The 27,388-nt window shown below is 40.1% G+C and overlaps 1 protein-coding gene across 5 annotated transcripts in view; it reads left to right on the top strand.

The window, feature by feature from the left end:
- The window catches only part of LARP4 (La ribonucleoprotein 4), a 39,239-nt gene that overhangs the window by 5,368 nt on the left and 6,483 nt on the right, over positions 1-27,388 (top strand). For 2 of the 5 annotated variants that reach the window (XM_005308373.4, XM_042857404.2), the window contains exons 2-12: positions 4,304-4,451; positions 9,050-9,208; positions 10,269-10,344; positions 11,817-11,953; positions 13,977-14,080; positions 15,910-16,020; positions 17,263-17,316; positions 18,723-18,932; positions 19,563-19,666; positions 25,286-25,519; positions 26,877-26,925. In XM_005308373.4, coding sequence (XP_005308430.2) covers positions 4,304-4,451; positions 9,050-9,208; positions 10,269-10,344; positions 11,817-11,953; positions 13,977-14,080; positions 15,910-16,020; positions 17,263-17,316; positions 18,723-18,932; positions 19,563-19,666; positions 25,286-25,519; positions 26,877-26,925 — 1,386 coding nt within the window. The remainder of the gene's footprint in view (positions 1-4,303; positions 4,452-9,049; positions 9,209-10,268; positions 10,345-11,816; positions 11,954-13,976; positions 14,081-15,909; positions 16,021-17,262; positions 17,317-18,722; positions 18,933-19,562; positions 19,667-25,285; positions 25,520-26,876; positions 26,926-27,388) is intronic. The other 3 variants (XM_005308374.4, XM_065576560.1, XM_042857403.2) reach the window with 2 other exon arrangements.

Genomic DNA, 27,388 nt, shown 5'->3' on the forward strand with positions numbered 1-27,388 from the left:
TTCTTCTTTTTAATAAAAATGGAATCTCGTTTTATCTAGCACCTCTTACGGCATCTCTTAAAAGTGCTTTACAAAGTAGCACGAGCCAGATTTTGGCAGTGGGTAGCCATCTTAACTAATGGAGAAGCCATTGTGTTCGGTCAAATCCGCTTCCACACAACTGTTAATATTATCATTTATTTTCTGAGTTTCCTGGGATGTTCAGGGTACTTGCTTATTTCTAATTCCTCCTTAGTTGACAACAAGATGTCTGCTAACAATGAGCAGAAAGGAGCTCTGTTTGGGAATATCAGCCATGGTTTATCTGCTTCAATGCTGCCTTACTCTCTTTTATTTCTAAACCTTAAAAGACGTGTGCGCTAGATACTTTCTGGAAGGCTGTTGCCTTTTTCTGAGTTTAACTTGATTTGCCAGCATCTTCTCTCTTTCCACACCTCCCGCAATAAATGTTTCACATTATTCTGCTGAGGATTCCCAGCTCTGCAATAGATTTATGATGTGACCTTTGTCAAGTCACTCTGTTTTTCTCTGCCTCAGTTTTCCCAGCTGTAAAATTATTTGACAGTCTCAGATGAAAAGGTCTGCTATATAAGTACAAAATATTTGTTCCTAAAGGGGAGCCCCAATCTTGTGCTCCCAGTCTGTTGCCAAGGAAATCACTGATGTCACAAATTCAGCATTATGACTTCACTGCAGGATAAAGTACGATGAGCAAGTATCTGTTAAACAAAATTATTTTGAAGAGGATGCCTAGCAGGAGAAATTATTAAACACATAGGAAAATGACCAGAGGTTTAAGTAAAACTAGTTTGGCTTTCACAATTAAGTCTATCTTTAGAGAATTTATTGAAATCCAAAAGAAATACAGTGCTTACATTTCAGGATACCATAAGTGATGTCTGTCAATTATTCTAATCTCTCTTAAGGAGAGTTTATTAGTTTTGACTCTGAAAAGGACCACAGACTGAAACACAAAGTTTGAGTGCTCATGTTTAGGTTTTGTGAGAACTAACTGCAAAACCATTCCATAAGATAAGTTTTTTATATCAAGCTGAAATGCTAACTGAATATGCTGGTATCTGATCCCCTCAGAATTTCTCACATCCAAAGCCGAACAAGCCTACTCCTTGGAGAGTTAGAGCAGACAAACGGTTAGGTGTTTGAGCAGGTGAAACTGGATGAAAAGCTTCTTAGTGTTGTCAGACCCTATAACTGACCCTGGCCATGCGCAAGGAGTTCCAGTACTGATATTTCTCTACATCAGTCTAAAGAAAAGACAGATGTCATACCAAACATTCAAAGTATCCCTCACTATCAACGATCTGTCTCCATATCAGAGGGGATTCCTGGAATGACCCACTATTCCTGAAATGACATACTGGCTGCTATCCAGAGCATGTCTTCTGGGAATTCTCTGGTTCTGGATAGCTTCCTGGTAGACTCCATGTTCTGTTGAGCAGAGCTTTCAAGCAGGCCAGTTCTGTCATTTGTAAATATTGGTTTTACTGATCATTGTCTCGCTGCAATGTTGTAACTGCTTTGTGAAAATACTTCAGTGGACTGAAACAAAAAGGCTTCATGTGGTAAATGGGGCCACTAGTATTTGAAAAACATTATTATTTGTCTATCAAGCTCAGTTGAATAAGCAAGAGTCCACACTGTAAACTCTCTGTGCTTAAAAAGGCATTTGATGGAGTGGAATGAGCATACTTACATTCCACACTCTGGCTTTAGAAAAACTGCATACACTTGGAGAAATCATTCCCCATGCTGGCAGCTTGTTCAATTTTTGGTGCCTGAATTCTGGATGCTACAGTAAGCATATTAATAAAGTTGCAGAGCCTTTGTCTGACTTGGAAATGCTCCTTATAATTTGTAAGCTTCTAAAAACTTCCTTGCAAAGTGATCTAGCTGTCTGACTTCAAGCACCACTGTTTGGCATGTTGACTGTAGGAGCTTCATCCTCATTCAGGATGGTTATTGAAAGATGAGACACTTATGTATGTGCGAAAATGCTTGGATGTTAAGGTCACAACACACCTGTCAAGTAAGTAAACATTATGCCTGTCCTACCCGGGGATTCACTAAGATGTACAGGATGATAAGCTAAACGTGGCCGTGTTGCTCAGTTTGAACTTGTAGTGTTCATAAATCCTGACTCTGCGCTCCTGCTGTAGACAGGAGCATACTGCTTTGACATTGACTTCTACATGTGTGAAATATACTATTTGGCTCTTTCTGTGAGGTCCGCATGAGTCTTATTTCCTACTAGGGGAACAGTTAGAATCATAGAATATTACGGTTGGAAGAGACCTCAGGAGGTTATCTAGTCCAATCCCCTGCTCAAAGCAGGACCAACACCAACTAAATCATCCCAGCCAAGGCTTTGTCAAGCCGTGCCTTAAAAACCTCTAAGGATGGAGATTCCACCACCTCCCTAGGTAACCCATTCCAGTGCTTCACCACCCTCCTAGTGAAAAAGTGTTTCCTAATATCCAACCTAGACCTCCCCCACTGCAACTTGAGACTATTGCTTATTGTTCTGTCATCTGCCACCACTGAGAACAGCTTAGTTCCATCCTCTTTGGAACCCCCCTTCAGGTAGTTGAAGGCTGCTATCAAATCCCCCCTCACTCTTCTTTTCTGCAGACTAAATAACCCCAGTTCCCTCAGCCTCTCCTCATAAATTCAGCCCAAAGGATTGAGTGAGGAGGAAAATCTCAATAATGCACTCATGTTAACCATGTCACTGCTGCCTGTTCTCACTTTCCTTCCCCCCACTCCTGTATTCTTCTGCTTATCGTTCATGAAAGAGGAAAACTTAGCTAATGAAAGGTTTCAGAGTAGCAGCCGTGTTAGTCTGTATCCGCAAAAAGAAGAACAGGAGGACTTGTGGCACCTTAGAGACTAACAAATTTATTAGAGCATAAGCTTTCGTGGACTATAGCCCACTTCTTCGGATGCATATGCTATAGTCCACGAAAGCTTATGCTCTAATAAATTTGTTAGTCTCTAAGGTGCCACAAGTCCTCCTGTTCTTCTTTTTGCGAAAACTTAGCTGTGACTCTAACCAAACTTGATACTTCTAGTTCTAAATTCTTCTTACCTTGAAGTGTGTCCTCCGTTTTCCAGAATCAGCTATGGCAATCACTGTCTCTCCCTTGTCCATAAACCCGTTGAAAACTTTATATTTCTAGGCATAATGCCATAAACTTACTTAAACATTGAAAATAAGATGCTTTGGAGCTTTGTATGAACCTTGGCAGAGATAAATAGAATTATTCCGATGGCTAACTAGACAGTTTCCTTATCCTTGTCCTATTTTCAAGGCACAGTACTAAGCTACTCCTTAATGCCAGAGACTCTAGGAGGCTAAACTCTGATACATCCAACTTCCTGATTTTTTTTTTGGATTGTGGTTCTTTAGGGAAACTTTATGCCAAGACAAGCAGCTCTCTCTTCCATTATCATATTATTGGCATGAATTAAGATGGTCATCTTTAGTAAGTGTTTGGTAACAGTTCACTTGTGTTTTTTTTCAAGGAAACTTTTAATTAGGCATTTTGGGTTCAAGGCTCTTCCATTTCTAACAGCTGGAGGAACACTTTCAAAACCATTCTGATTTTGTTGTCTTGGAGTTTTTTGGGGGGCGGGGGGAGAGAGTGTGGAAAGCGGTAGTAATGTGGCAGCGGGAATATCACTGAAACTCTTGGGAACCATTGCAGGGTTTTAGGCTATAGGCTTATTTGCAGTTAAAGTCACTGACATAGAGAAGATGCCTTAACAGAGACTTGTGAGGAAGTCATTTTGTTTTCCATATAACCTCTTTCAAGTACTCTGTATTAGCTTCCTTCACTCCTTCGGATATGGTATCTATGCACTAGTACTCAGTTTTGCTGCCTTCCTAATTTCCTATCTCTTGAAGTCATTGTGCATCCCATAACTCTGGACTGGGGGAATTGTTGCTGCAGGAAACTTTACCTGTAAATATTTGTTTTCTAGTCACTGAACTGGAATATCTCCTCGAGATGCTCAGCACTGGGGGGGGGGGGGGGGAATAGCTACTTGTCTCTCAGTATCACATCTGTTTATGGAATGGGAAACAAGATACTATAAACTGTCAAGGGACTTAATTTTTCCATTAGTCTGACTTTTGTCTAAGAACCTATTTTCTCTTGGAAGGGGAAAGTCAACTGTGAAACTGTCTTAAAGAAAGCACTATACTAAGCTGTAATAACTGCCCTAATTACTTTCTAATCCTTCTTGGATTATTTTTGCAAATAATTTACTTTTGTCTCTTCAGCAGGTAACATCAAAAGGTACTGGCTTAAATCCAAATGCAAAAGTGTGGCAAGAAGATCCACAGGGAAGTACTGAAGCTGCACCAGTGACCAATGGCACTGAGCATTTGTGGCAAGAAACAGCTGCTGCACCAGGAACTCATAGTGAGGGTGAGATGTCTAAACGCAAATGATGGCTTAATCCGGAGGTGGCATGCAAGCTGATTTTCAGTGGCACTCAGACTGCCTGGGTCCTGGCCACTGCTCCAGGGGCTCTGCATTTTAATTTAATTTTAAATGAAGTTTCTTAAACATTTTTAAAACCCTTATTTACTTTACATACAACAATAGTTTAGTTATATATTATAGTCTTATAGAAAGAGATCTTCTAAAAATGTTCAAATGTATTACTGGAACGTGAAACCTTAAATTAGAGTGAATAAATGAAGACTCGGCACACCACTTCTGAAACGTTGCCGACCCCTGGCTTAATCCCTTGCTTAGTTCGCATTGTGAGTATTCTGTATGAACCTAAATCCAGCAGTAAGAAGAAACCAATGTTATTGTCCTTGAAAGAACAGCTCTAGAGGCTGATGTAGGAGCCAATATGGATTGAATATGACAAGCTTTCTGAAGCCATTTACGGCCCGTTAACTGCATCACTAAATAATAGGGACTGCAGAAAGGTCTGATCTGAATGAACTTTAGTTTTAGACTCTGAGTTGGTACCTAAAGCTGTACTGAGGAAGAACAGGCAGGATATGAAAAGTAATCCAATAAGGGAATGGTGTGTTATGGCCCCCATAACACTTAAAAGGCCCGATGATGACCAAGTATCGCGCTACGAGGGAAACAAGCTGCTAAATGTGCAGAAATGGATTCTATACTCTGTCTCCATCTTTTTTTCCCCTTCTTGATTATTTCTTCGTTTCTCGCTTTGTCTCTGTTGCTTTCTCTCACCATTGCTGCACTTTAGTATATACTTGACCCTGTGAACAGAAAGATTATGAGATCTGAGGGCCACACACAATCCAGATAAATTATGGAGCTATTCCACAGTTACACTTCTACTGGAATGTATGCTGCAGAGCAATTAAAAGGAAATTGCTTGCTTAAAGCTTAGACTGTACTTGTGTAAATCTTTACGAACTTTGTTAAATCTACTTGTCCATAAGGGTGTTTTTAGTTTGTTTATTTATTTTTAAAGTTCAGGTTGTAAAACACTTCTGGGTGAATCTTTGTGTCCATATACAAACAAAGGGCTGGTCTGCACTGGGAACTTATGATGGCATAGTTACATCTCTCAGGGGTGTGAAAAATCCACTGGGAGATGCAGATGTGCCGACTTAACCTCCTAGACAGTGCTAGGTCGATGGAAGAATTCTTCTGTCGACCTAGCTAACACTTCTTGAGGTGGATTACCTATGCCAACAGGAGAACCTCTCCCACTGGCATAGGGAGTGTCTATAGTGAAGCACTACAGCAGCACAGCTGCAGCGATGCAAGTGTAGACATACACTAGCAAATGCCTTTAAAAACTTAGGCTAAGTGAAGAATCATCTGGTGACAGGAATCTTACTCCTCTACAAATCAGTAGCTCTTCCAGCACAGGTCCTTTACTGAGCAAAAAATTCCATTCATGGCAGCCAGCCATTTTGCCTTGGTGAAGTGCACTGTAGTCTTGAGTGCTGCTACTGCATGTAAATTGGGTGTGATTTAGTCCTATAAACTGAACACCAGCTCTTTGGTGCTGAGAAATGAATAACCATGATGTACTTCATGTTTTTTCTGTTCTGACACTACTTAATTAGCAGCTATATATGCCACCATTTTATCTTTAAACAGCGTTGAATATTGGCCAGTTCTTGTGATATAAATGTCTTGTGTAAACACACACAATCATCCTGCTTAAACTATACTGGCATAATAAAAGCTGTGTAACACCTATAGTATGAAAGTGGTTCTAATGATGAAAGCACATTTAAACTGGTGTAACTTCACAAAGATTAGAAGTTGTAATGGTATAATTCTTAAAAAAAAACAAACAAAAAAAACAAAAAAACTTGAACCAATATAATTATGCTTATTTAATAATAAATTAAATAAATAAAACCCCTGTAGATCAGGGATGTGATGGGGCGTACGATGGAAAAGCTCTAAGGAAACAATGCTAATGTTCAGCTTTTCAGAAATTAAAATATATTCCTGTCAAATATCTGGCTAAAGGAGAATAGGAAGGTTATGAATCAGTCTCCATATCAGCTGCTGTGTGTCTGCACCCTGTGGAAATGCCAAGCCTTAAAGACATCTGTTCACCTGTGAGAGCAGGTGAGACTATCCCTGGGAAGGAGTGGCTTTGCTGTCTGTGTATCAGCAAGGTCTAGCTTTGCTCTGGCATCATGGAGTCTCTAGACAGCTGCTAGAGAAGAATAAACATCACATCTCCTTAGTTTAAAAATGTCCATTTGCTGTCAGTTATTTGAAGTTCTCAGTCTGAGTGTAGCTAAGTACCAGGTGACTAAATCCTGCAGAGGATATCTACCAACGCCTATGGATGGATGGATGGCCAAAGGTCTCAAGCCAAGACTTTCAGGTAAGTGGTAATAACTGGTGAGATCACGTCTCCTGCAGGAGGCGGCATGTAGTAACGGAACACTGAGGTTTCCTTCACTGCATTTCCCCAATGTTGCTTTGACAGAGTCCTGGAGATCAGAATACACTTGGGGTATATGCTCAAGGCCCTGTGCTTCTGTTGTTGTTTATCCTGGCTCCCTGTGCTCCATTCTCTGCTATCATCTCTGGCAGAGCCATTCAGACAGATTCTCCAGTTGGTCACAGCACAGGAGTCTTTCTGGTGCGGAGGGATTCTGCAGGAGAAAGTAGTGTAGGGTGGATTAATGCTGCATTTGATTTAATGTGCTACTGTGAGTAGGGGAAGAATACGTGCAATTCTCTAGTCCAACTAGCACGACCTGCTCCCAACCCCTGCTTTAGGTCTCTCTGCAAATGTGAGTGGCCCCATCCACTTCCCCAAATCCCAGGTCCAAAAAAGCTAAAATTCAGGTGAAAATTGGTAAAAACCCACATGCTTTTCCCACCCAAAAACTAGGAAATTATGGGGGCAAATTGGTAAATACCAATAATAATAAAAGGCCTCAGAGGTTAATTGTGGCAACAGTTTAAAAAAATCTGATAAGAGTTTTTAAAAACTCTGCTCCCAGAACAGGTGCATTCATTCTTTAGCTCAGTGCAAGAACCATGTCTTGAATTTTTGTAAATGTATAGTGAAAAGGTTTATATATATATAAACATTCAATATCACAGGAAACTAGTGTATTTTTATTTTCCAGTGGAAGCAATGTGTAGTTGGCCATATTAATTTACGCCAATCATAAGCAGATATTTGCTTGGCAATAATAATAATCCCAAGGTTAACTCAAATTTGCTGTTGTGTAGCATTGAAGAGTTCTAGGCAGTTGAAACAATGAGGCAGTAGAAGTTTGCTATCTTGCTACCTCAAGGAACTTAATCTAATGATCTCATCCTGTGAGATGCGCAGCATCTCCATCTCCCACAGATGTCACTGAGAGTTGAATGAATTGGCCATTTAACTTGCAGTTAAAGTTGTAGGATCCAAAGCTCACAGAAGCCAATGGTCACTGTTGCACATAGTTCAGGAGTATCTAACTTTAAATTCATTAGCTGGCCTTCTGTGTAAATTTGTGTGAAGCCTATTTTGTCTTACCTTGGATAAGAGATCACCCCTTTGTTATATGGAATGTCAGACTTGCTTAACACTAGAATCCACCTCATGAGTCCAAATACAGACAGCATTAAGATTATCAAATTGATATTTAGATTATAGGTTGGTAAAGGATACAGACCGTGATCTTCAAATAATTATGAGACTGGCTAAATTCCTGAAAAACGGTTTGTGTAAGCTCAAAAGCTTGTCTTTCTCACCAATAGAAGTTGGTCCAATAAAAGATATTCTGTAATAAATTAAAAAAAAAATCTTGGTGAATGGCTAAAAATATTTCATACTCCTGTATGCTGCTTAAAAAAGCTAAAGCATATTTCTCCAGATGTGCCCTTTACTTGTCTTTATGCTGTTTCTTCTGTACTTAAGTGCATTTCACCAATAATGTCCTTTACTGCTAACGTGACTTTGAATTGGTTAATGAAAGTTATGGTAGACCCGGAAAAGACCTATTTGATCAGAGTCAGTCCTTCTGCAAGTAAACTTGCCCCCGTTCCACTCCAACCACATCAGATACTAAACTGAAACTACACTCCATTCTATCCCAAATAGCTTGTGGAAAAGGCTAATAAATTCTCTAATATCCACATCCTTCCACTGTGTTTTATAATCAGTCCTGAGTATTTATTATATAAAAAGATCAGATAATACATGCAGCTCTCTCTGTGGCATAAGTGCTGCATGTTTAGGGACTCAACTTGATGCTTATTTGAAGAAAAATATTTGTTTCAGATGCTATAGTACTGCTGGGCTCCCTGCCGTGGTTTAATTTTCCTATTTTCCTGTTTCCCAAAAATGTTGTGAGACCAGTACAAACAAGGGAAACAAAGAAAAACTGCCTATACACAGTGCTATCAAATACAAAGAAACAAACTAAAAAATATGAGTCTTTCAGTTACTGTATTCTTTTGGTGTTCTTTGTAACAATGGCAGACAATACGTTTTTCAGATGGAAAATATTCTTAAACTGATGTGTCCTTTCTATTTACTGGGCATGTTCTCTTGCCAGGTAATGTAGAGATTGTGGAGGATAGCTGTAAGCAGTATGAAGTGATGTATTCTCCATCTTGTGAAGCTACAAGAAATGGCACTGGTGTTGAGGAAGCAGCTGCTAATGGAATGGCCCTGGCAACTGAGGATCTTGGATACCAAATTTATGATATTTCTGGTAAGTGTTCAAGCTACAGTAGCATTTTATGTTCTACGTTGTCTTCAACTCCTGTAGTCTTAAGGGATTTCTCACTGTTAATATTCACACATCCAGAATGTTATCTGCCTTTCTTTTTCTAGGCTTTTTAAAGTCCACAGCTCAATGCAATTGCTTATGCTGTAAATGCACAAATGCTTCTCTTCATCGGTTATCACTTATAGCATAAATAGCCGAGGCACTGAACAAAGCAGAAGCTCGCTTCTCCGTAGAGCTTACAAGTGGAATAATTGTTATCGCAGGACTATTCATGTTAATCTAATACTTAATATACAAGAGAAACAAAGTTATGTAAGCAAAGCCTAATAGAGCCTCTTAAGCTCAAAATACAGGTCGTCTACTGCCTCTGCAGCCTTAGAAAATTACTTTAATAGCATTGCCAAAGACATTGCTAGGGAGTAGTATTGGAGGGCAGAAGAGAGTGTGGTATAGTTGGGACAGAGATTTGAAGAACCCTTCACAGTGGGACTTCAGGGTGGAGCTGCAGGGAGGGAAGAAGGGAAGCAACAGGTATCTGAGATCCAGAAGACAGTGTTCATTCACTCATCAAATAGCAGTGTTAAGGAACTTTTCTATATTATCATCCTGTGAGCAGTGTGTTGCTTTTAATAAACTTAGCCTTTGCAATAAGTAGGACTTTATAAGATTTTTCTCAACCTTTGTCCACGTAGTTCTAAAAATGTGGTCCTTGTTTTTTAAAGTCCTCTTTTGAACACTACTGGGTCTTTAAGAGAGCATTTTAAAATTAAAAGTTTTCCTGTACTTAAAATTCTCTCTCTTGAAGGCTTCTGTTGACAGGGGAAGGGATCCAAATGGGCAAAAATACAAGGACAAATAGGTCGACTCAAAACAATAAAACAATTGGAGAGACGTATTTCTCAGACTTCTATTCCTCTCATGTTGTACTGGAGGAAATTTAATTTTTTTCACTTTTTGCACATCTAAAATTCACTTCTGAATTATATTCTGGGTTACATGATTGGGATCCAGTGGGGGTATGCTAATATAATGCCTCTTTCAGGTGAAGGCAGCTCTGCCGTGTCTACAGAAGACCTGAAAGAATGTTTGAAGAAACGACTCGAATTCTGCTTCTCACGGTATTGTGTGAAGAATTCATTCAACATCTATTAAATGCTTTGTGAAAGTTGCAGCTAAATGACCCCATGTTTTGATTACATATGTCCTATGCTCTGGGTCTTAATTTCTTTTTACCATGAAAAGGGGGTTATAAACCAGGAGATCAGAGGTCAAATCCTGATCTCACTTGCTGCTGGGGTAGCAGGCAGTGTCTGAGTAATGTATTCAGCTCCAGGGAAGATGGCATTTTGTCATGATGTCAGGGCAGCCTCCTTGGGTCAACTTGTATATACAAACCCCACATCCAATACATCTGCAGGAGATCCTTTTAGCGTGAAAGATGCAGTTACTGTGTTTTGCCTTGAAGCCATGGGGTTAAAGTTTCAGGTCTTGATCTTGATTCTCTGCTGAACTAGGCCTGCTCAAAGATCTAGATGGATTAAAATGAAGTACTTCTGTGGAGTTGGAAGCTAGGGAAGAATGTTATTCTCCCTCTAAAGAGGGTTATGGAATTAACTGCTAGTTGTCAGGGGTGGTAGGATGGGTGTATCCTTCCTCTAGGACTTAATCCTTTGAGTAACTGATGGTATAAGTGCAAGTGGGTGCAACTAATTTTGCAACTGTCAGGTTAGCTCCACTAGTAAATGTGGTTAAGCCAGGTTTGATTCTGGCCCAGATCTGATGGAAAAGCAAACTTGGGAACAGGCTACACTCTGTGGAAAGCTGTTAACAGAGACACTGACAGGTTACAGTGCATGTACAGCCTTTCATGTTCACACAATGGCTGCAAGCATTGGTTGCATTGGTCATTTGTAATGCCTAAGGTGAGATCCTCTAGTTATGCTGCAGCTTGTCTTTTCTCCCTAATTTTGGACAAGAAGCTAGAAGTGTTGGAGCTGAACCAGTTTATCTGGCCCTGCCAACTCCATCTGACAATGCGCACCTGCAGCTCCTATCCAGAAACTACCCAACGACTACTTCTTCCAACAAAGTGCTGGGTGCTGTGGGAGGGGTTCCAGAATGCAGTGGTCCAAAAAGACCTGTAAGTGGTGCTGTGTGGATGTGCAACAATAATTCTGTTGGTGCTGATTGGGACCGCTGAAACATTGCAAGAGCAAAGCCAGCCAGCAATCTCCTACAGAGCCTGACCCTGCAATGTTGTCCTTGTTTAGTGAAGACTAACTTTCTGTATTTCACAAATCTAGGAGATTGAGGCTACTTAGTTGCATACTGGTAAGTAGCTCCTTGGGATGGATGTTGTACGGGCAGGGTAATATGCCAGCAACTTAGCCTTGGACACCTTTCAGCTGCCCTTTCACTTTATTTTCATTGCCTTGATTCTGCTTTGTTTGCATTTATTCCCAAGAGTGAAAACCTGTGGGAGCATGTGCAACTTGATTAGAATGGCAGTTATTTTGTTTTTTAAATCTTAAAACAGTAGTTATCCTAACGACTAGAATTTGCTTAAAATGTATATTTTATTCTCTTCTAGTGAGAACCTTTCTAAGGATCTTTACTTGATGTCTCAAATGGACAGTGATCAGTTTGTTCCAATATGGACAATTGCCAACATGGAAGGAATTAAGAAGCTGACCACCAATATGGACCTTATTCTTGAAGTATTGAGATGTATGTGTCTTTTTTTATATTAAAACCTTTTCTAGGTCAGTAGAAAAAAATGTGCTGCTAAAAGCTCTAAGTACAAGGAGCTCTCAGTTTTAAAGAAACCAGTTGTATTGTTCTTCTTTCTGTGGGACTGGTCTCTGGCATATAGCTACCGATTTTGTTCATGGAAAAATCGGTTGTGATTAATTCTTCTTGGAGGAAACGAAGCTGTCCAAAGCAGATCCATATCAGAGTAGCTACCTCAGTCTTTTGTATCTTCCTCAAATTTGTCTTGAAAGAAATAGCTTTCAGGAGGACTAAGTTTTGTTAGCCAAAAGCAAAAATCTTACTCCCTCAATGTAAAGAATGACAAGTCTGCTCTTCTGACTTCTAGTAGAAAGTTCACTAGAAAGGGTAGTTCTCCTGTGGTACTGACTCTGCACACCGCCTCTTCTTTAAAACCGTTTGAATCAACTGCTTTGCAACGTTTACTTTGAATCCATAAATGTTTTTCCCTGTTCCCATCTGAATTTTTCAGTAGGATTCTGCTTAAGAATTTCAAAAAAATTTAACTCCCTTCCCTGAGTTAAAACCAGCCCCTTAGTCTAAATAGTTGTTGTCTTTAGTTTAGTTTTGTAGGCAGAGAAACACTGAATTGGGATGGGAGGCAGTATCCATTTCCCTTTGATGTATCCATGTAACATTGAGCTATGTTCACACTGATAGAGTGCAAGAGCTTATATGATCTATTAGTCCATCACTTCCCCCTTCCCCACCCGCTCACAAGTGGAGAAATGCCTACACTTAAGATTTCTCTCTTATTATTGACTGGTAATTCAAACATCTGTCTCATCTTACCAGCCAAAGACACAGATTTTACAAGATTTGTTTATCACTCTCCTGGAACTCTCTTCCTTCACATGCAAATGTGAAATTCAAAAACGTCAACTCTTCCTGGTGCATGTTTGATGCCAAGAAAAAACCCTAAAATTGATTTCTGTTCAGTTGGGAGCATGTTTTTTCTGATTCTTTCAAAGGTACTGAGCATCCACAACTCGCATTGATCTGGGGAGTTGCAAGTGCCTAGTGCCTTTGAATATTAGGAGAATGTGTATATTGCATTGTGTAGTGCCTGTGTAAATGAATTCATGACTCAGAGTAACTGAATGATGAGTTCTTGAATTATCTGAACTATCCACCAATATCTGCCCAGGAGCATGGTTGATATGTGATTGCTATTTTAAAAAAAATAGCTGCAGAACACTTTTTTTTAGCCACAGTTCATGGTCTTACGATACAAGATTAGATACGTGATTTCCAGTTAGTATTGAGAATACATTCTGGTTGCCTATAGCTAGTCAATACAGACCTTGTGGTGCCAAAAGGCCTGCTGACTTCATTGTGCGAGAAGTGCAGATTTGTTCCCTTAGTGGTATTTGTTTCTGAACTGAACAATATGAATGGAGACAGGCACCTATTATAAAAATAAAAAGTGCAGTGCCAGTTGGGGAAAATGCTATTTTTGGTGAAAGCTTAAATGCCTAACTACCAAATATGATTTGAAAATTTAGGTTTTACTTTGACTTTTCACACACCTCTGCCTCTCACCTATTAAGATTGAGATTCGTCACGGTTGGTTTTGTCTATAATCTCTACAGGTAACTAAAGAGATGTCAGGATCTCTAACAGTATATGTAGGCAATGAAACAGTTATGTTTCTTCCCAAATTCAAAGCACACTTTACTGTCAGTCTCATGCTCATTTGCCAGTGTTGTGTTTTCTGATATTTGAATTCTGATCAATTTCAGAATTTGAAACCTTCTTCCCTTTGTCTCTTACTTGGCTACTCTGAGGGATAGGCTTCTGAATTGTTGTTTTGATATGTATATGGGACCAAGTTGTGAAAAATTAGATACTAACCAAAGGAGATCCTTAATGCCTACAAATATGTCAAAATATTAATCGATTTGAATCTTGTTGCTGACTGTTCTGTGTGTATTGCAGAGAGTCTTACAGCTACTAATGTCCAATTGTATCTTAATTTTAGCTTCCCCTATGGTGCAAGTAGATGAGAGAGGGGAGAAAGTAAGACCAAACCATAAGCGATGCATTATTATTCTTCGTGAGATCCCTGAAACAACACCTATAGAGGTAAAAAATAATCTCATGGTTTACAGTAAGTATATTGGGACTTGAAAACATTGCTTCAAGCTGCAACAAAAAGAGCTATGTGCTTTTTAGAAAACTGGCAATTCAAGTTATAGTTAATTCAACTGAGTGATATTTCTTGTAAACAGCTTCTAGTTTTTTCTTTCTTGAAGCAATGTGAAATCCAAAGACTATATCTCATTCCACTGATATCCTTTTCCATTGTTATTAACACAGTAAAATGCTCTTTGTTACATGAAATCTATTCTGTTCCACTGAAGACTATGGAGCTGTCTGAGCTCTTCTGGAAGGCAGGTTGAATTGGTTTCCTTTCAGATCTAAAAGTGAGAAATCAGTCCAGAGAATAACTTGCATTTCAGGCAAAAATTTTCACAGCAGGCACTTTGCATTAAGTCAGAGGGTTGTTTTGGCAGATACAAACATTAATAAACATTTCTTATTCATTGTGATCCAGTTTGAGCCAAGCTCATTATGGTGATAGAAAGAGGATAATAAAATGCCTGCTGATATTTGGCTGACAGAGCTGTTAGTTAATGAATTTTTTTAGAAGATTTTAGAGCTGTAATGCGAGGCATTTGTGTAGTGGCACTTTAAATTAGCAATACTAATGCAATTCTAGATGAACAGATTTGTCCTTGTAAACCTCTGAAGTCTGTTGCTCCTTTTAAAAGCTGTAACCCATTGTGACAGCAGCAACTTCTTGCAAAACTATTACTTTTCTGGAAGTTAAGAATCTTGCTTCAGAAGGACCTCTGTCAAGGTAACTTGGCTAACTTGAAGCCACAGTGGATGAGGTAATATCTTTTATTGGATCAACTACTGTTGGTTAGTTAGACAAGCTTGTGAGCCACACAAAGCTCTTCTTCAGGTCAGGGAAAGGTACTCCAACTGAGCATCATAGCTAAATGCAAGGTGGAAAAGATTATTTAGCATAAGTAGTTAACGCATATTCTAAGGGACCATTCAAGGTAGAGTACATTGCATACAGCTTGAAACCAGTTATTCATAATGCTTCCTTGCCAGCTTAATGCTGTGATATCTTCCTTTATCCCATGGTCCCCTCACCAAAAACGCCCACTATTTTTGGTTTTGGTTTTCGTTGTTTTTAATCTGGGTAGCTCATGAGTGCAAGACTGATGTTGTTCTCTTAGAGAACTCCACAGATGTACTTGTCCTGTAGGTAGAAATCTCAAAGAATTAAACTTTCTAAAGTCATTTTTGGGCATCTCCTCATTACAAATGTACTTATATGCATGTCTGATACTGAAGAAAACTCAATGTTGCATAACAAAACCTAAGATTGTGTTGTGCTCTGACATATAGGAGACCTGCCTGCTTCCAGTTCCCTTCCTACACAGGTTGGCAAGGCTTGAGTGCTGCTGCAGCAGTTGCATATTCAGTCCCTGGGATGGGTGATAGGATCCTTGTAAGAGACACTTTCTGCTGATTAAGAGCAGTTCTGAAGGGCATTAGTGGGGATCTCAGGGTTTGGAAGTGGAAAATGTTACCTGGGAGAATGTGTGAATCAACACATAAACCAACATATCCATATAGTATCTGGAGAAATATACCAACATTTTAATGTTTGTATTTTCAGCTAGACCAGTGCCAGTCTAGTAATGAGAGCTATAACATGGCAGTTACATGCTTCTACTAGGAGGTTGGACATATTCCTGGCTACAGGATGAGCCTTCAATAACTCAGGATGTAGAACAAAAACTTCCCCTGGTGGGGAGTGGGCATTAAATCTCTCAGTTGGTTTGCAATGATAATTTTGGGGACCCAGTCCTAACAAGTTTCCTTTTCTTCAGGAGGTTAAGGCGCTGTTTAAAAATGAAAACTGTCCCAGAGTGATAAGCTGTGAGTTTGCTCACAATAACAACTGGTACGTTACATTCCAGTCAGATACTGATGCACAACAGGTAAGACTCCATTCGATTTGAAGGCAATCTCTATCCTTTAATTGAACCTTCGCTGTTATTCTTGGGGACTGCACATCTGGTGCATGATAAAATATGTGCCACAAGGGAGAGTTAATTTAATTTATTAATGTATGCAGCACCTATTGCCTGGAGAGCTAGGAGTTTATTTACAAAGTTGAATTCAGTGTAACTGATAGAGAAATTCAGGTGATTAGGGATGACTGCTGTTCTTGGACTACATTTCTACTGTCTGCCTCTCTTACCATGTGTACTGCTTCTATTTGGTCTCTTTTGCCACTCTTGACAATTAAATAATCGCATCTAGTTAATGGAAATGTTGTTGGATACAGGATCTAGTATCCTGTATCTGAAATGCTGGCTTTGTTTAAACTAGAGCTAGTTGTAAGGGGGAACAATCTACATGGCCATCACATTAATTTCTGTAGTTCTTACAGTTGCACTGTTGGGACAAATGGGTACAATTGGGCTTTTATAGAAAGCTTAAGAGTAATACACAAATTCTTTCTGTTGGAAACTCTTCTCAAATGCACATCCTGCTGCAGTCACAACTAAACCTTGCAGTTTTGTGCTACTGCATGAGAACCTGAAAGCAAAACTGTATAGAAATAGGCTGGACAGGAAAATGAAACTGAAGCTTTTTTCATTGAAGAAGCACAGAAGTGGGTGGTTTAAAAAAAAGTCCAATTAAGTTTCCCTGTAAATAACTTGATGGGCAATGGTAATTTTTTTTGCTGTCATAGGAAAAAATAGGTGCTTTGCAGTGATGGCAACATAATATTACAAACCAGGGTTTGACTTAGTACAAATTCTCCCTTTGGTGTGGTTTCCCAATGTCACACTCAAATATTGAAATGCCACTGTAGTGGCACACTTAAGGCAAGCACTCTTCTGTTTAACCCTTGCAACAGAGATTAAATATTTACTCTTTGATAGCAACATGATATGGTCATGTCTGTGTTAAGATTTAAGAAAGCTGGATCAAGGCAGGAAGATGTGCGCGCTAACACATTGCAGCTTGGTCTGCATGAGGAACCGCGAACTGTTAATGCTCTGAATAACACAATGGCTTTTCCTCTTGTAAAATTGTCATAAACTTATCAAAATATAATGCAACTTGAATTCAGGCCTAGCTATGTTTATATTAGTCAGTTTCTAAAGACTGTCTTTGAAGTGCAGTTTTACCAAAATGATCTTTCAGTAAATGTCTTTTTATGTACACAGGCATTTAAATACTTAAGGGAAGAAGTGAAAACCTTTCAGGGCAAGCCAATAATGGTAAGACTCTTTTTATTTAATATGGGTATGGGGAGATTTCAGGGCAAAATCTTGGATCTTTTTCTTTGGCCAGCACTGTAAACTTACTAAAAAATTAATTTTGGGATGCAGAGCCTTTCCTCTGTAGGACACTAGCTTGAACCCAATTTAAGAGAGTGTGTGTGGTGGATGATCCCAAGTGCAGTTTCTCCTGGAGATGGGGTGTGTGTGTGTGCATATATAGATATAGGTATAGATATTTTAAGCTTCCAAACTGGCATCCTTGTTTGTAAGACTCAGCAGAGGGATTAAGGACTTCGATTCTCTTCATTTTGTAGAGCTCGCTCCTCTAGAATGACATTTAGACAACCTGGCTGTGCAGTGTGGGGGGAAACTTGCCCTGCCTACTGCTCCTGGTCCTGTACCTAATCTGCTGAGAAGTGAAGACTTCAGTTCCTATATCAGAGGGGTAGCCGTGTTAGTCTGAATCTGTAAAAAGCAACAGAGGGTCCTGTGGCACCTTTGAGACTAACAGAAGTACTGGGAGCATAAGCTTTCGTGGGTCAGAACCTCACTTCTTCAGATGCAAGTAATGGAAATCTCCAGAGGCAGGTATATATCAGTGTGGAGATAACGAGGTTAGTTCAATCAGGGAGGGTGAGGTGCTCTGCTAGCAGTTGAGGTGTGAACACCAAGGGAGGAGAAACTGTTTCTGTAGTTGGATATCCACGAAAGCTTATGCTCCCAGTACTTCTGTTAGTCTCAAAGGTGCCTCAGTTCCTATAGTTGTCAATCTGGCATTTCACAGCAATGACTTCTGCTTAAATTCTGAGTTAGTCTCCGATTATAGGGCAGTTATTGCCACAGAAGGCAGCATAAAGTTTAAAGCTTTGAGTGATCCATTGGTTTAAGATACCCACCCTTAATTTTAGCACTTTATTGTAAGAAGGGATAACCAACACTGCAACATAGTCTGTCACACAAGGTTTATGCTTGTAGTCAGCAGTTAACCTAGTTTTTCCTTACCTACATTATAATAAAAATAAGGGAAAGAAAAAAACTCATGTCTTTCCTCTAGGGGTATGTCCAGACTACCCGCCGATACGGCGGGTAGCAATCGATTTATCAGGGATCGATATATCACGTTTCATTAAGACGCGATATATCGATCCCTGAACGCGCTCCCCGTCGACTCCGGAACTCCACTGGAGCGAGTGGCGGTAGCGGAGTCAACGGGGGAGCCGCGTCTGTCGATCCCGCGCCGTGAGGACCCAAGGTAAATCGATCCAAGATACTTTGACTTCAGCTGCGCTATTCACGTAGCTGAAGTTGCGTGTCTTAGATCGATCCCCCACCCAGTGTAGACCAGCCCTTGCTCTCCCCTCCTCACATATGGCACACGTAACTTGGTTTGATCTCTCTTACAGGCAAGGATAAAAGCCATCAACACATTTTTTGCTAAAAATGGCTACCGGGTAGTGGATTCCAGTGTGTATACTCAGCCAGTTCAAACACAAGCACAGTTTGCCTCACCACTGTTTATGCAGCCTGTATATAGTCCTCAGCAGTACTCTATTTACAGTATTGTGCCTCAGACATGGTCTCCAAACCCTGCACCTTACTTTGAAACACCACTGGTAAGTAACTGCTGCCAATTTTCATAAAATGGGAGGGTTTTTGTTATCAACACTGGTGGGCAATACATTTTGGAATATTGTCCCAAAAATCTACTCTGAGAGCTTGAGTAACAAATTGGCCTGTGTTGATTGGGTTGACCTCTCACTATCTTGCAAGAGACATGGGTCTGGTCACCACTTCCATGTGTTTGTAGATTACTGACCATTGGCTTCAGCTGGTGATGGTCCAGATCCAATAAGATAAACCTCTAAAAGGCACCCTATCCTATCACCAGCATCAGTTAAATCTCAGGGGCCTCTGGTGTAAACTCAGTTTATCCCAAGCAAACCTGGGGAGGTGGGGAGGGATTTTCTTGGCTCTTCTTGGACAGAAATATCATGAGACTGTAGTGGCTTTACAAACTATAGACCTAGGGAGAAGTTTTGTGTTTTTTTTTTTTTTTGAATGAGGGATTGTAATAATGGAATGTGATGTCACAGGGTTGAGGTATAAAACATTCTGGATAAAGCAGCAAGTTAAGTTGATGTCAGCAGTGCAGGAAAGGGCCAAACAACCATGAGCATCTTTTCTTTTACCTTTAGACTTGATTCAACTCTTGACAGCCTGATATTCTTGTCTCTGCATTGCAGGCCCCTTTTCCTAATGGTGGATTCGTGAATGGCTTTAATTCACCAGGATCATATAAGACGAATGCTGCTTCCTTGAGCATAGGTCGCCCATTCCATAGAAACCGGTAAGAGAAAATCAGGAAGCTGGCTGTGCTGTTAGAATTTGCAGTTTCCAGAATTTTAATGAGACGTCAAGGAATGCTTATTACCAAGGGCATAATGCTTTGTAGTTGATCTAAATCACTTGTCTCCTTGTTTGCTAAATCTAGGTGGAATTTTTTTGGAAACTAAATTTAGCATAAAATCCAGGCCAATGTTCATGAGGCCATACAATAACAAATTTGTGTGTGCTAGAGAGAACAAATGGTAAGGACTCACTTGAAAGCTTCAAAGAGGCATGTGTTTTAAGTCTGAAACCAAGATAGCTTCCTCTTAAAAACTGATGCTTCTAACTCATGGCTGCCTTATTTCTTAAACAGAAACTCCCACAAGACAAATTCAGCTTCTGTAGTGAGACTAACATTGTAGAGCCACTCACCTTATACAGCTTCAGAGACGCAGGCTCTTACTATTAGATAAATTCAGCATTCAGCAATTTTATCACTGTAATTCATTTACCACATCAGTCTCTCTCCTGATATAATTTTAGAGTGAGCTCAAATACATTCATTTGCAGAGGAGGAAAACAACCTTGTGTGTCATTGGAGCAATGCTCTATAATTACAAAAGACTATAGGGTGGAAACTTATTTGCAGGCTTTCCTACTGAATGCAGCAAGCAGGCCGATTAGCACAGTAATCGCTTTTATGTTTGAGACTTCACTTGACAACTGCCTGTGCTGTAAACATTTGGTAATGAAGTTAAAGTTCATGGCCATAAATTGACGTGATCAGTGGAGGATGGACTTTGAAATTGGGTCTTCAGGAGCAGAATGAAGTGTTTATTGCTTCATTTGGGACAAGCAAGGCAGCTGAATTTAGAGGATTGTTTCTAATGGGGGCAGATCCTGCACAACTGCCACTGAGCTGTGTTAGAGCTGTGCTTGTTTATCAGCGTCCCATTGATTATTAAAACTTAAATGGAGCATTTTTATAGGATTTTTTGTTTGTAGACCTAGATTTTTGACTGTTGTCCAGCCCAGCTGGTATGTACAGTAAGGGTAAATTTGCCTTCTAGATGGGCAAATATATCCACTTACTAATTATCAGATGGAAGTAATCCACATAATTTTTGCCTTTTGAAACTGCGCTCTTTCTCTAGCCATCTTGACTTGGCCTCGATTCTAGGCTGGCAGCCAAAGCAACCCTATCAGATCCTCTTGGGGCAAGGCCCCCCGTAATTCCTTGCAGGAAAGATTTAAGTATACTTGGCATCAGCACTGTGCAATCATAATCACATAGAATCATAGAAGTGTAGAATTGGAAGGGACCTCAAGAGTCCATGTAGTCCAGTCTCCTGCACTCAGGCAGCACTGCATAATAACTAGACCACTCCTGACATATGTTTCTCTATCCTGTCCTTAAAAACCTGCAATGAGGGAGATTCCACAACCTCCCTAGGCAGTTTGTTCCAGTGCTTAACTACCCTACCAGCTAAGAAGTTTTTCCTAATGTACAACCTAAATCTCCCTTCCTGCAATTTAAGCCCATTGCTTTTTGTCCTGTCCTCTCTGAAGTTAACAAGAACAATTTTTCACCCTCCTCCTTGTAACAATCTTTGATGTACTTGAAAACTTTTATGTCCTCCCCTTCTCTTCTCCAGGCTAAATAAACCCAATTTCAATCTTTCCTCAAAGGTAATGTTTTCTCTGACTTAACTAGCTTTTATAGGAGTTGTCTATCCAGCCCTCAAAGGAGGAGGGGGATATCTCAAGAGGGCAAGTGCTTCCTTCTCTCATTTTGGCTGTTGACCAAAGGGACTGGTCCATATAGTTGAAGGAGACACATCTCCTTATGTAGAACTTCTCATTCTAATAATCAAAGGTTCCTTAAGTTCACCATCGACCCCTGTTCTTAAGGCTTTTGAGACAGAAATTCTGTCCTGAATCTTAGCAAAGCAAAGTGTAAACTTTTACTATTAGAGAAGTCATCTAATTCCATACTAAGTCCAGGGTTGGCCAGAAACCATACCAAATAATGTAATAGCTCTAGATAAGAGCTCCATATCCACTGGTGACAAGAAGTTACAACACGTGCTTATTCCTAGGTAGCTCCTGCTTTATTGCGGGAATTCTATGGCATGATGCAGTCTCTGGAAGAGAAACTCCCTTCAGAACAGTAGGAATTTTAAAGGGTTAAGACTCTTAAATGGGAGTCTCTACTGTAATAAGCCTTTTCTTTAGTAGAGAAACATAAAGTTGAGTTATTTGAGCTCCTTCCTTCTCCACAAATGAAGCTCTGATCTTTCTAGGTAGTAGAAAGATGGAGGTAGCTTTATTGCACACACTACGGTGGAATCTGGTTCCAAACACGTTTTGTCTAGGATGTGCTTTAGCCTTACCTACGTCAGTGTTAGCTTAGTGTGAAGCTTTCCTTATGCCATTGCAACTTTAAAGCCTGTTTCCAGGATTTCAAATGTTATATTTTAAGGAGGATAATGGAAGCCTCTGAGAAACATTCCCTCTCTGCTGGGATGCTAGCAAGATAAGTAAAATGTAGGCTCAGAGGATTGGCCCAGTGATGATCAAGTATTGCGCTCAGAGAGAACAGGTCTAACATTCAAAAGTCTGGGCATCTCTCATTTCATGCACACTTTCCTTGCTCAATTTCTTACTGCTTCCTTTCTTCTTTGCTTTCTCCTATTTTCTGCCCTTTTCTCCTGTACTTTTCGTTCTTCTGCCCAGACCAAGATTGTGTGGCCTTCTCAATGACAGGTGAGATTATGAGATCTGAGGGCTGAATCATACAGCTAGAAACTTTTCCTTCACTTTTGAATGAATGGATTCAAAAATGGCAAACTTAAGTGACTTAACTAAGATCTGCTTTCCATGCCTATTGTAGATGCTAAAGCCTATTCAGTGCTCTAGCAACCTCCCTGCCAATGAACATTTATTTCATGTTGTCCATGTACCAGTCTAATTTTACATGTCCCAAGCAGCAGGGATTCCTCTCTTTCCCTGGACTGTCCCTATCTGGTATGTAAAGGATGCTCTGTATACTTGTTTGTTTAAATGTGACATGTTCAAGGAGTTCCTTAAAGTCCCAGCCCTCCTTGGTAATTGGTATGCTTTTTAAAGTTCACGTTCCTTTTTATGCTTCTTCAGCATGGGCCTGTGAAAACTGTTGGAATAGACCAGATGGATTAGCAAATTGTGGGAGACTTTTTTTTTTTTATGTTATGTTATAATATGGGGTTCCAGTCTGGAAAGGACTGAGCTCCACTGATGCATTAGAGTTAAATTTTTCAATCTTCTATATTTAATACCATTTATGCACGGTGGATCTCTCTCTCTCTCTCTCTCCCCTCTCCCCCTCCACCCCCCATTCAGTTTGGGCAATAAACAATTTTCGCTCTTTCTAGGCTGCTTTATGAATTCTTGTGATAGCACAATGTAGTAGTGTTTGGTTTGCAGGAGAATCTTTAGAATTGAAAGCAATAGAATTTAACATTTGCACAGGAGTCCACATTAGATTGTCACAGTGGTTCCTTCTGGGCTTAAATTTTATGAATCTGACCAGCCAATGTTTAATCATTCAATCAAAAAATGATAAACTCTTCTGTTTTTAAAAATACAAATAAATAAAATCATTGAGCCTAAACTGATTGTCACTTTAAGTCTCTTTGCCTCTGCCTCATTTTGTTGATGGAGAAAAGCTACTTATTGGGTGGCTGAGGATTGTTTCATAAAGTTTGTTGGAGATAAGAAGTACTAGGCGATCTCTGTTCAACATGACTACTCTTCTTCTTCAATCCCAGAAAACTTTCTTCAGGGAGAAGGTTATATGCTGCTTCCCCTGTATAGCTTTTTGTCCTGTGGGCTAAGCTTAATTTATCTCATCATGTGGGTAGTCACTAGTCTAATATTAAATATTGGCTGTTTTGTCTTTAAAGTAAACCAACATTTGTTTAAACCAATCACATGTATTTGGGCCTGAAATGTTGCAATATGTGTGCAGGAGTGAAAGGTTCACACCCTGTGACAAACTCCCAAATTGTTGTGTCAGACTTATCCACAAGACAGGGAAGCTGATTATGAGGACAGTAGCGTGAGAATGACATTGGCAAGATAGGCTGGGCTTCAGAACAATCAGAAAATGGTTCTTCAGCACATGGGTTGCTGAGATTTAAAATGAAGGGTGGGTGACTTTCCTGATATACTTCCTGCATTTGAGAGCCAAAGAGGCACCTTCCTAGCCATTAGATCAACCAAGCTGTGCAGGAGTCACCCAAAGGAAGTAGTGGCAAAATTGTGTCATTTGTCACTTAAAATGGCATTGGAAGATATAGTATAGAGCACAGGGAAGAATCTTGCACCGTCAAGATTAGATTACTAATCTATCTCTCTCTCATTTCTGGTTCCATGGTTTGCTATTAGCAGATGGTAACTTGCTGAAGACATTCAGTTCCCCTCTGCTGAAGAGAAAGGAAGACAGATCCTTGAAAGAACTTGACAGTAGAAGGAATCTACCTCTTTACTAGCCAGTCTAGAATTCCTTGCATTTGGAGACTGCCCTTGGACATTCTCTGTATCACAGGGATGTATAGATTTTTGAAACTACACCTCTACCCCGATATAACATGAATTCGGATATAACGCGGTAAAGCAGCACTCCGGGGGGGTGGGGCTGTGCACTCTGGCAGATCAAAGCAAGTTCAATATAACACAGTTTCACCTATAATGCGGTAAGATTTTTTGGCTTTCGAAGACAGCGTTATATCTGGGTAGAGGTGTAGATAAAATCCTGTGCTCCAAACTGGTGGTGGTTCTTGAGATTTGCTGAGGGGGGGACGACACTGGAGGAAGCCAAAGTGTGTGGGAGAGTTGGAGGGGGATTGCAAGGAGGGAATCCAGTCTGTTTAGATAGTGTGAGAGAGGGTAAATATTTAGACTTGAACATTTAGTATACATTAAAGTTATATTACTTGTCACTCAGGCTGCTTTCCAAGGGGAAACTTTCTCTTAGCTGTGAATTGGATGCTCCTGTGTTGTCTGAAATACTTTGTTTGGAATCATCTGCTTGTATTTTGCAGAGGATATGTGCAACTGTCATTAGGTAGACACTGAAGTAACAAATTGGTTACACTTAGTGTGGTGGAATTAAGTGTCTGTATTTGTTCTTGCTCTCACATAGGCAAATACCACCTTTTTTAATACTCCTTTGTTGCTATAGACTAATCACGGCCCATCTCCCTCTGTTTCACTTGTATGTTAGTGATAGCGTGTTAGCTGCCTAACTCTCTTGAGCTTTTGCAGGATTTTCTGTTGTCTTTATAGTCACAATTTTTTAGAGTCAGTTGGGACTTCTGGAAGACCACTCAGGATTACTAAGAAAAGATGGGTTGAGGGTGCCTAATTACATGGTTTGGGAGCTGCACAATGGAGCATTTTGACTAGGATCATGAAGTCATGGCAAGGATGCATGGTACCACGTGGGAGGTTGTTTTAACAATGGAGGAGTAACATTTATTTATTGTCTCTTTTTAATTCAGATTATATTATCAAAAGTGCTCTAGTTTGTTTGGGAGAGAACTCTGCTTATTGGTCCTTATGTTGTGGTGATGACAACCTCTTGTATCTCATACAGTGTGAAGCCTCATTTCCGATCATCAAGCAGCTCGGAACACTGTGCAGAGGGTACAGCTGTGGTTGGTACAGTGTCGATGGGGGATGGACCACTGAACAGAACCAACGTGAGGAATTTTGGTATGGAACGACATACCAATACATTAACAGGACACCAGGAACAAGGCTGTTCTCAGAAGGACTATCCCACCTCGCAGATGGAGCAGAATGGAGACTACAGTATTGGCAGGGGCAGGTAAAAAGTTGCAGCAATGCGAGCCATACATTCCAGTGAAAGCAGCGTGTGGTTGGAGAAACACTGAGCCATAGTGTTGGGAAAAGATTGCCGAACTAGCTTTAGATTAATTTTCATAAACCAAAATAACTCCAGGTGCTGAACACAACTACTCAGTTATTGGTGGAGTGGTCTAGGGAGGGAATTGCTATTCAATTAAACAAGCAAATTGAGCATAATACATTTTGAACTTTTCTAAGTGAGATTGAAAACTTTTTGACTCGCTATTCATTTTTACAGGCTGTAATGGTAGGAAATCCATACAGCTGGTAGTAAATAGGGATGTCTTTGTAGAAGTTTAAAAATGGTTTATTAAAGAAAAACATGTTTCTGTACAAACTCTGTTCTACATAACACTTGTAATCTGAGTGTAGGGTTAAGACTTTAAGGCTTATGTTTGTTTCATTATTGTAAAACATGCCACAAGTCTCTCCTGGCTCATAGTATGAACGTGGGGGGAGCTCGTGCATGTTAGCAATTACCTTCAGTTAGTAGTTAAAGCAAAACGTTAGAAACAACTTCTCATGTAAAGCAAATGGAGAGTATTTCCCCCCCTTCCCCTACCACTCACTTGGCACATCTTTGTTTCTCTCTCTTCTCCTCTCTCTTTTAAGGCAGCTGTGCTAACTCTGGGCTTTTCTTTGTTCTAAGATTCAAATAGCTTGTAGGTAGTGCAAAGACAGGTTTCACTACGTTGTAAGGACTAGATTGTGACCACAACTCTATTTATGACTGGCCTGCAGAATACAAACAATCCATTAAGTAAAACTATGGCCTTTGGGGTTACATTAAATTTTAAACAAGTACCAAAGTCCTCTGGGCTCAGTGGCTGGGGGCTTCAAACATTTATCTTCTGAGATAAAGCCAGTTGATTTTTGGTGTCTGTTAGTACAGGGGTTCTGACCCTCTCTAAACAACTTGCTGACCAAAAATTCCCATGCATGGCTGTTGCTACAGTATCGGTTTTTAAAGAGAACCAAAGTAACAGTTGTTCACTGTAGTAAAGTCTAATCTCCAGCAGGCACATTGTGTCCTAAAAAAGTAGGTCTAAAGACCTTTCTTCGTAACAGAAAAGACACCCGTTCGGTCTGCAAAATAAGTTAATGCACTGAGAAACAAAGTTAGACCCCCTAAGAATGGAGAAGAGGCGTGTCTTGGGTCTGAACAATAGGCACTATTATAGTTTGACTTTTACATCAGCCGTAGGAAGAAGAATGGGCACTTAGGTGCATGCTCCCCCTTATGGGGGATATAATTAGGAGCTAGACTAATATGCTTGCTGAGGTTTATCTTCACTTCCCTCCTTTTTCCCTTAAAGAAGGAACTTTTTCAGAGGTCGGAGAAGACGAGAAGATGACCGTCTTTCAGTAAGTTCCATTTTCATTATTTCATGGGGTGGCGGGGTGGGGGTAGAGGGGAGGGATCTAGGCAATGAAATGGGCTCTGCCTTACCACTTCATGTACCTCCCCCTCCCTCTAGTGTTGACCTGAATTTGATGGGTTAGTTGTTATGGCTTGCCACTGATCGCATCCGACCAGAAGATTTATAGGTTCTTGTCCTATTCAGACTACGGGGCTCAAGAACTCAGAGAGTTCTATATCTGGAGAGGACTCTGGGGGTGCTTGGCAAAGACACTCACACTGAGGACAATACCAAATTGATAAAACTTTATTGAGATTAACAGAAGAATAATAAATGCTATGAAACTTACGACTGCAAAACAGTAAAAGAATTCCAAAACTCCTGGTGGTAACATTTATATTATAAGTACCTTAACTTAACATACTCTCACCCTTCCTTGAGGACCCGGTAATAGGAGGTGAAGGACC

The sequence above is a fragment of the Chrysemys picta genome, chromosome 22 (assembly GCF_011386835.1).
Source record: "Chrysemys picta bellii isolate R12L10 chromosome 22, ASM1138683v2, whole genome shotgun sequence".
Lineage (NCBI taxonomy): Eukaryota > Metazoa > Chordata > Testudines > Emydidae > Chrysemys > Chrysemys picta.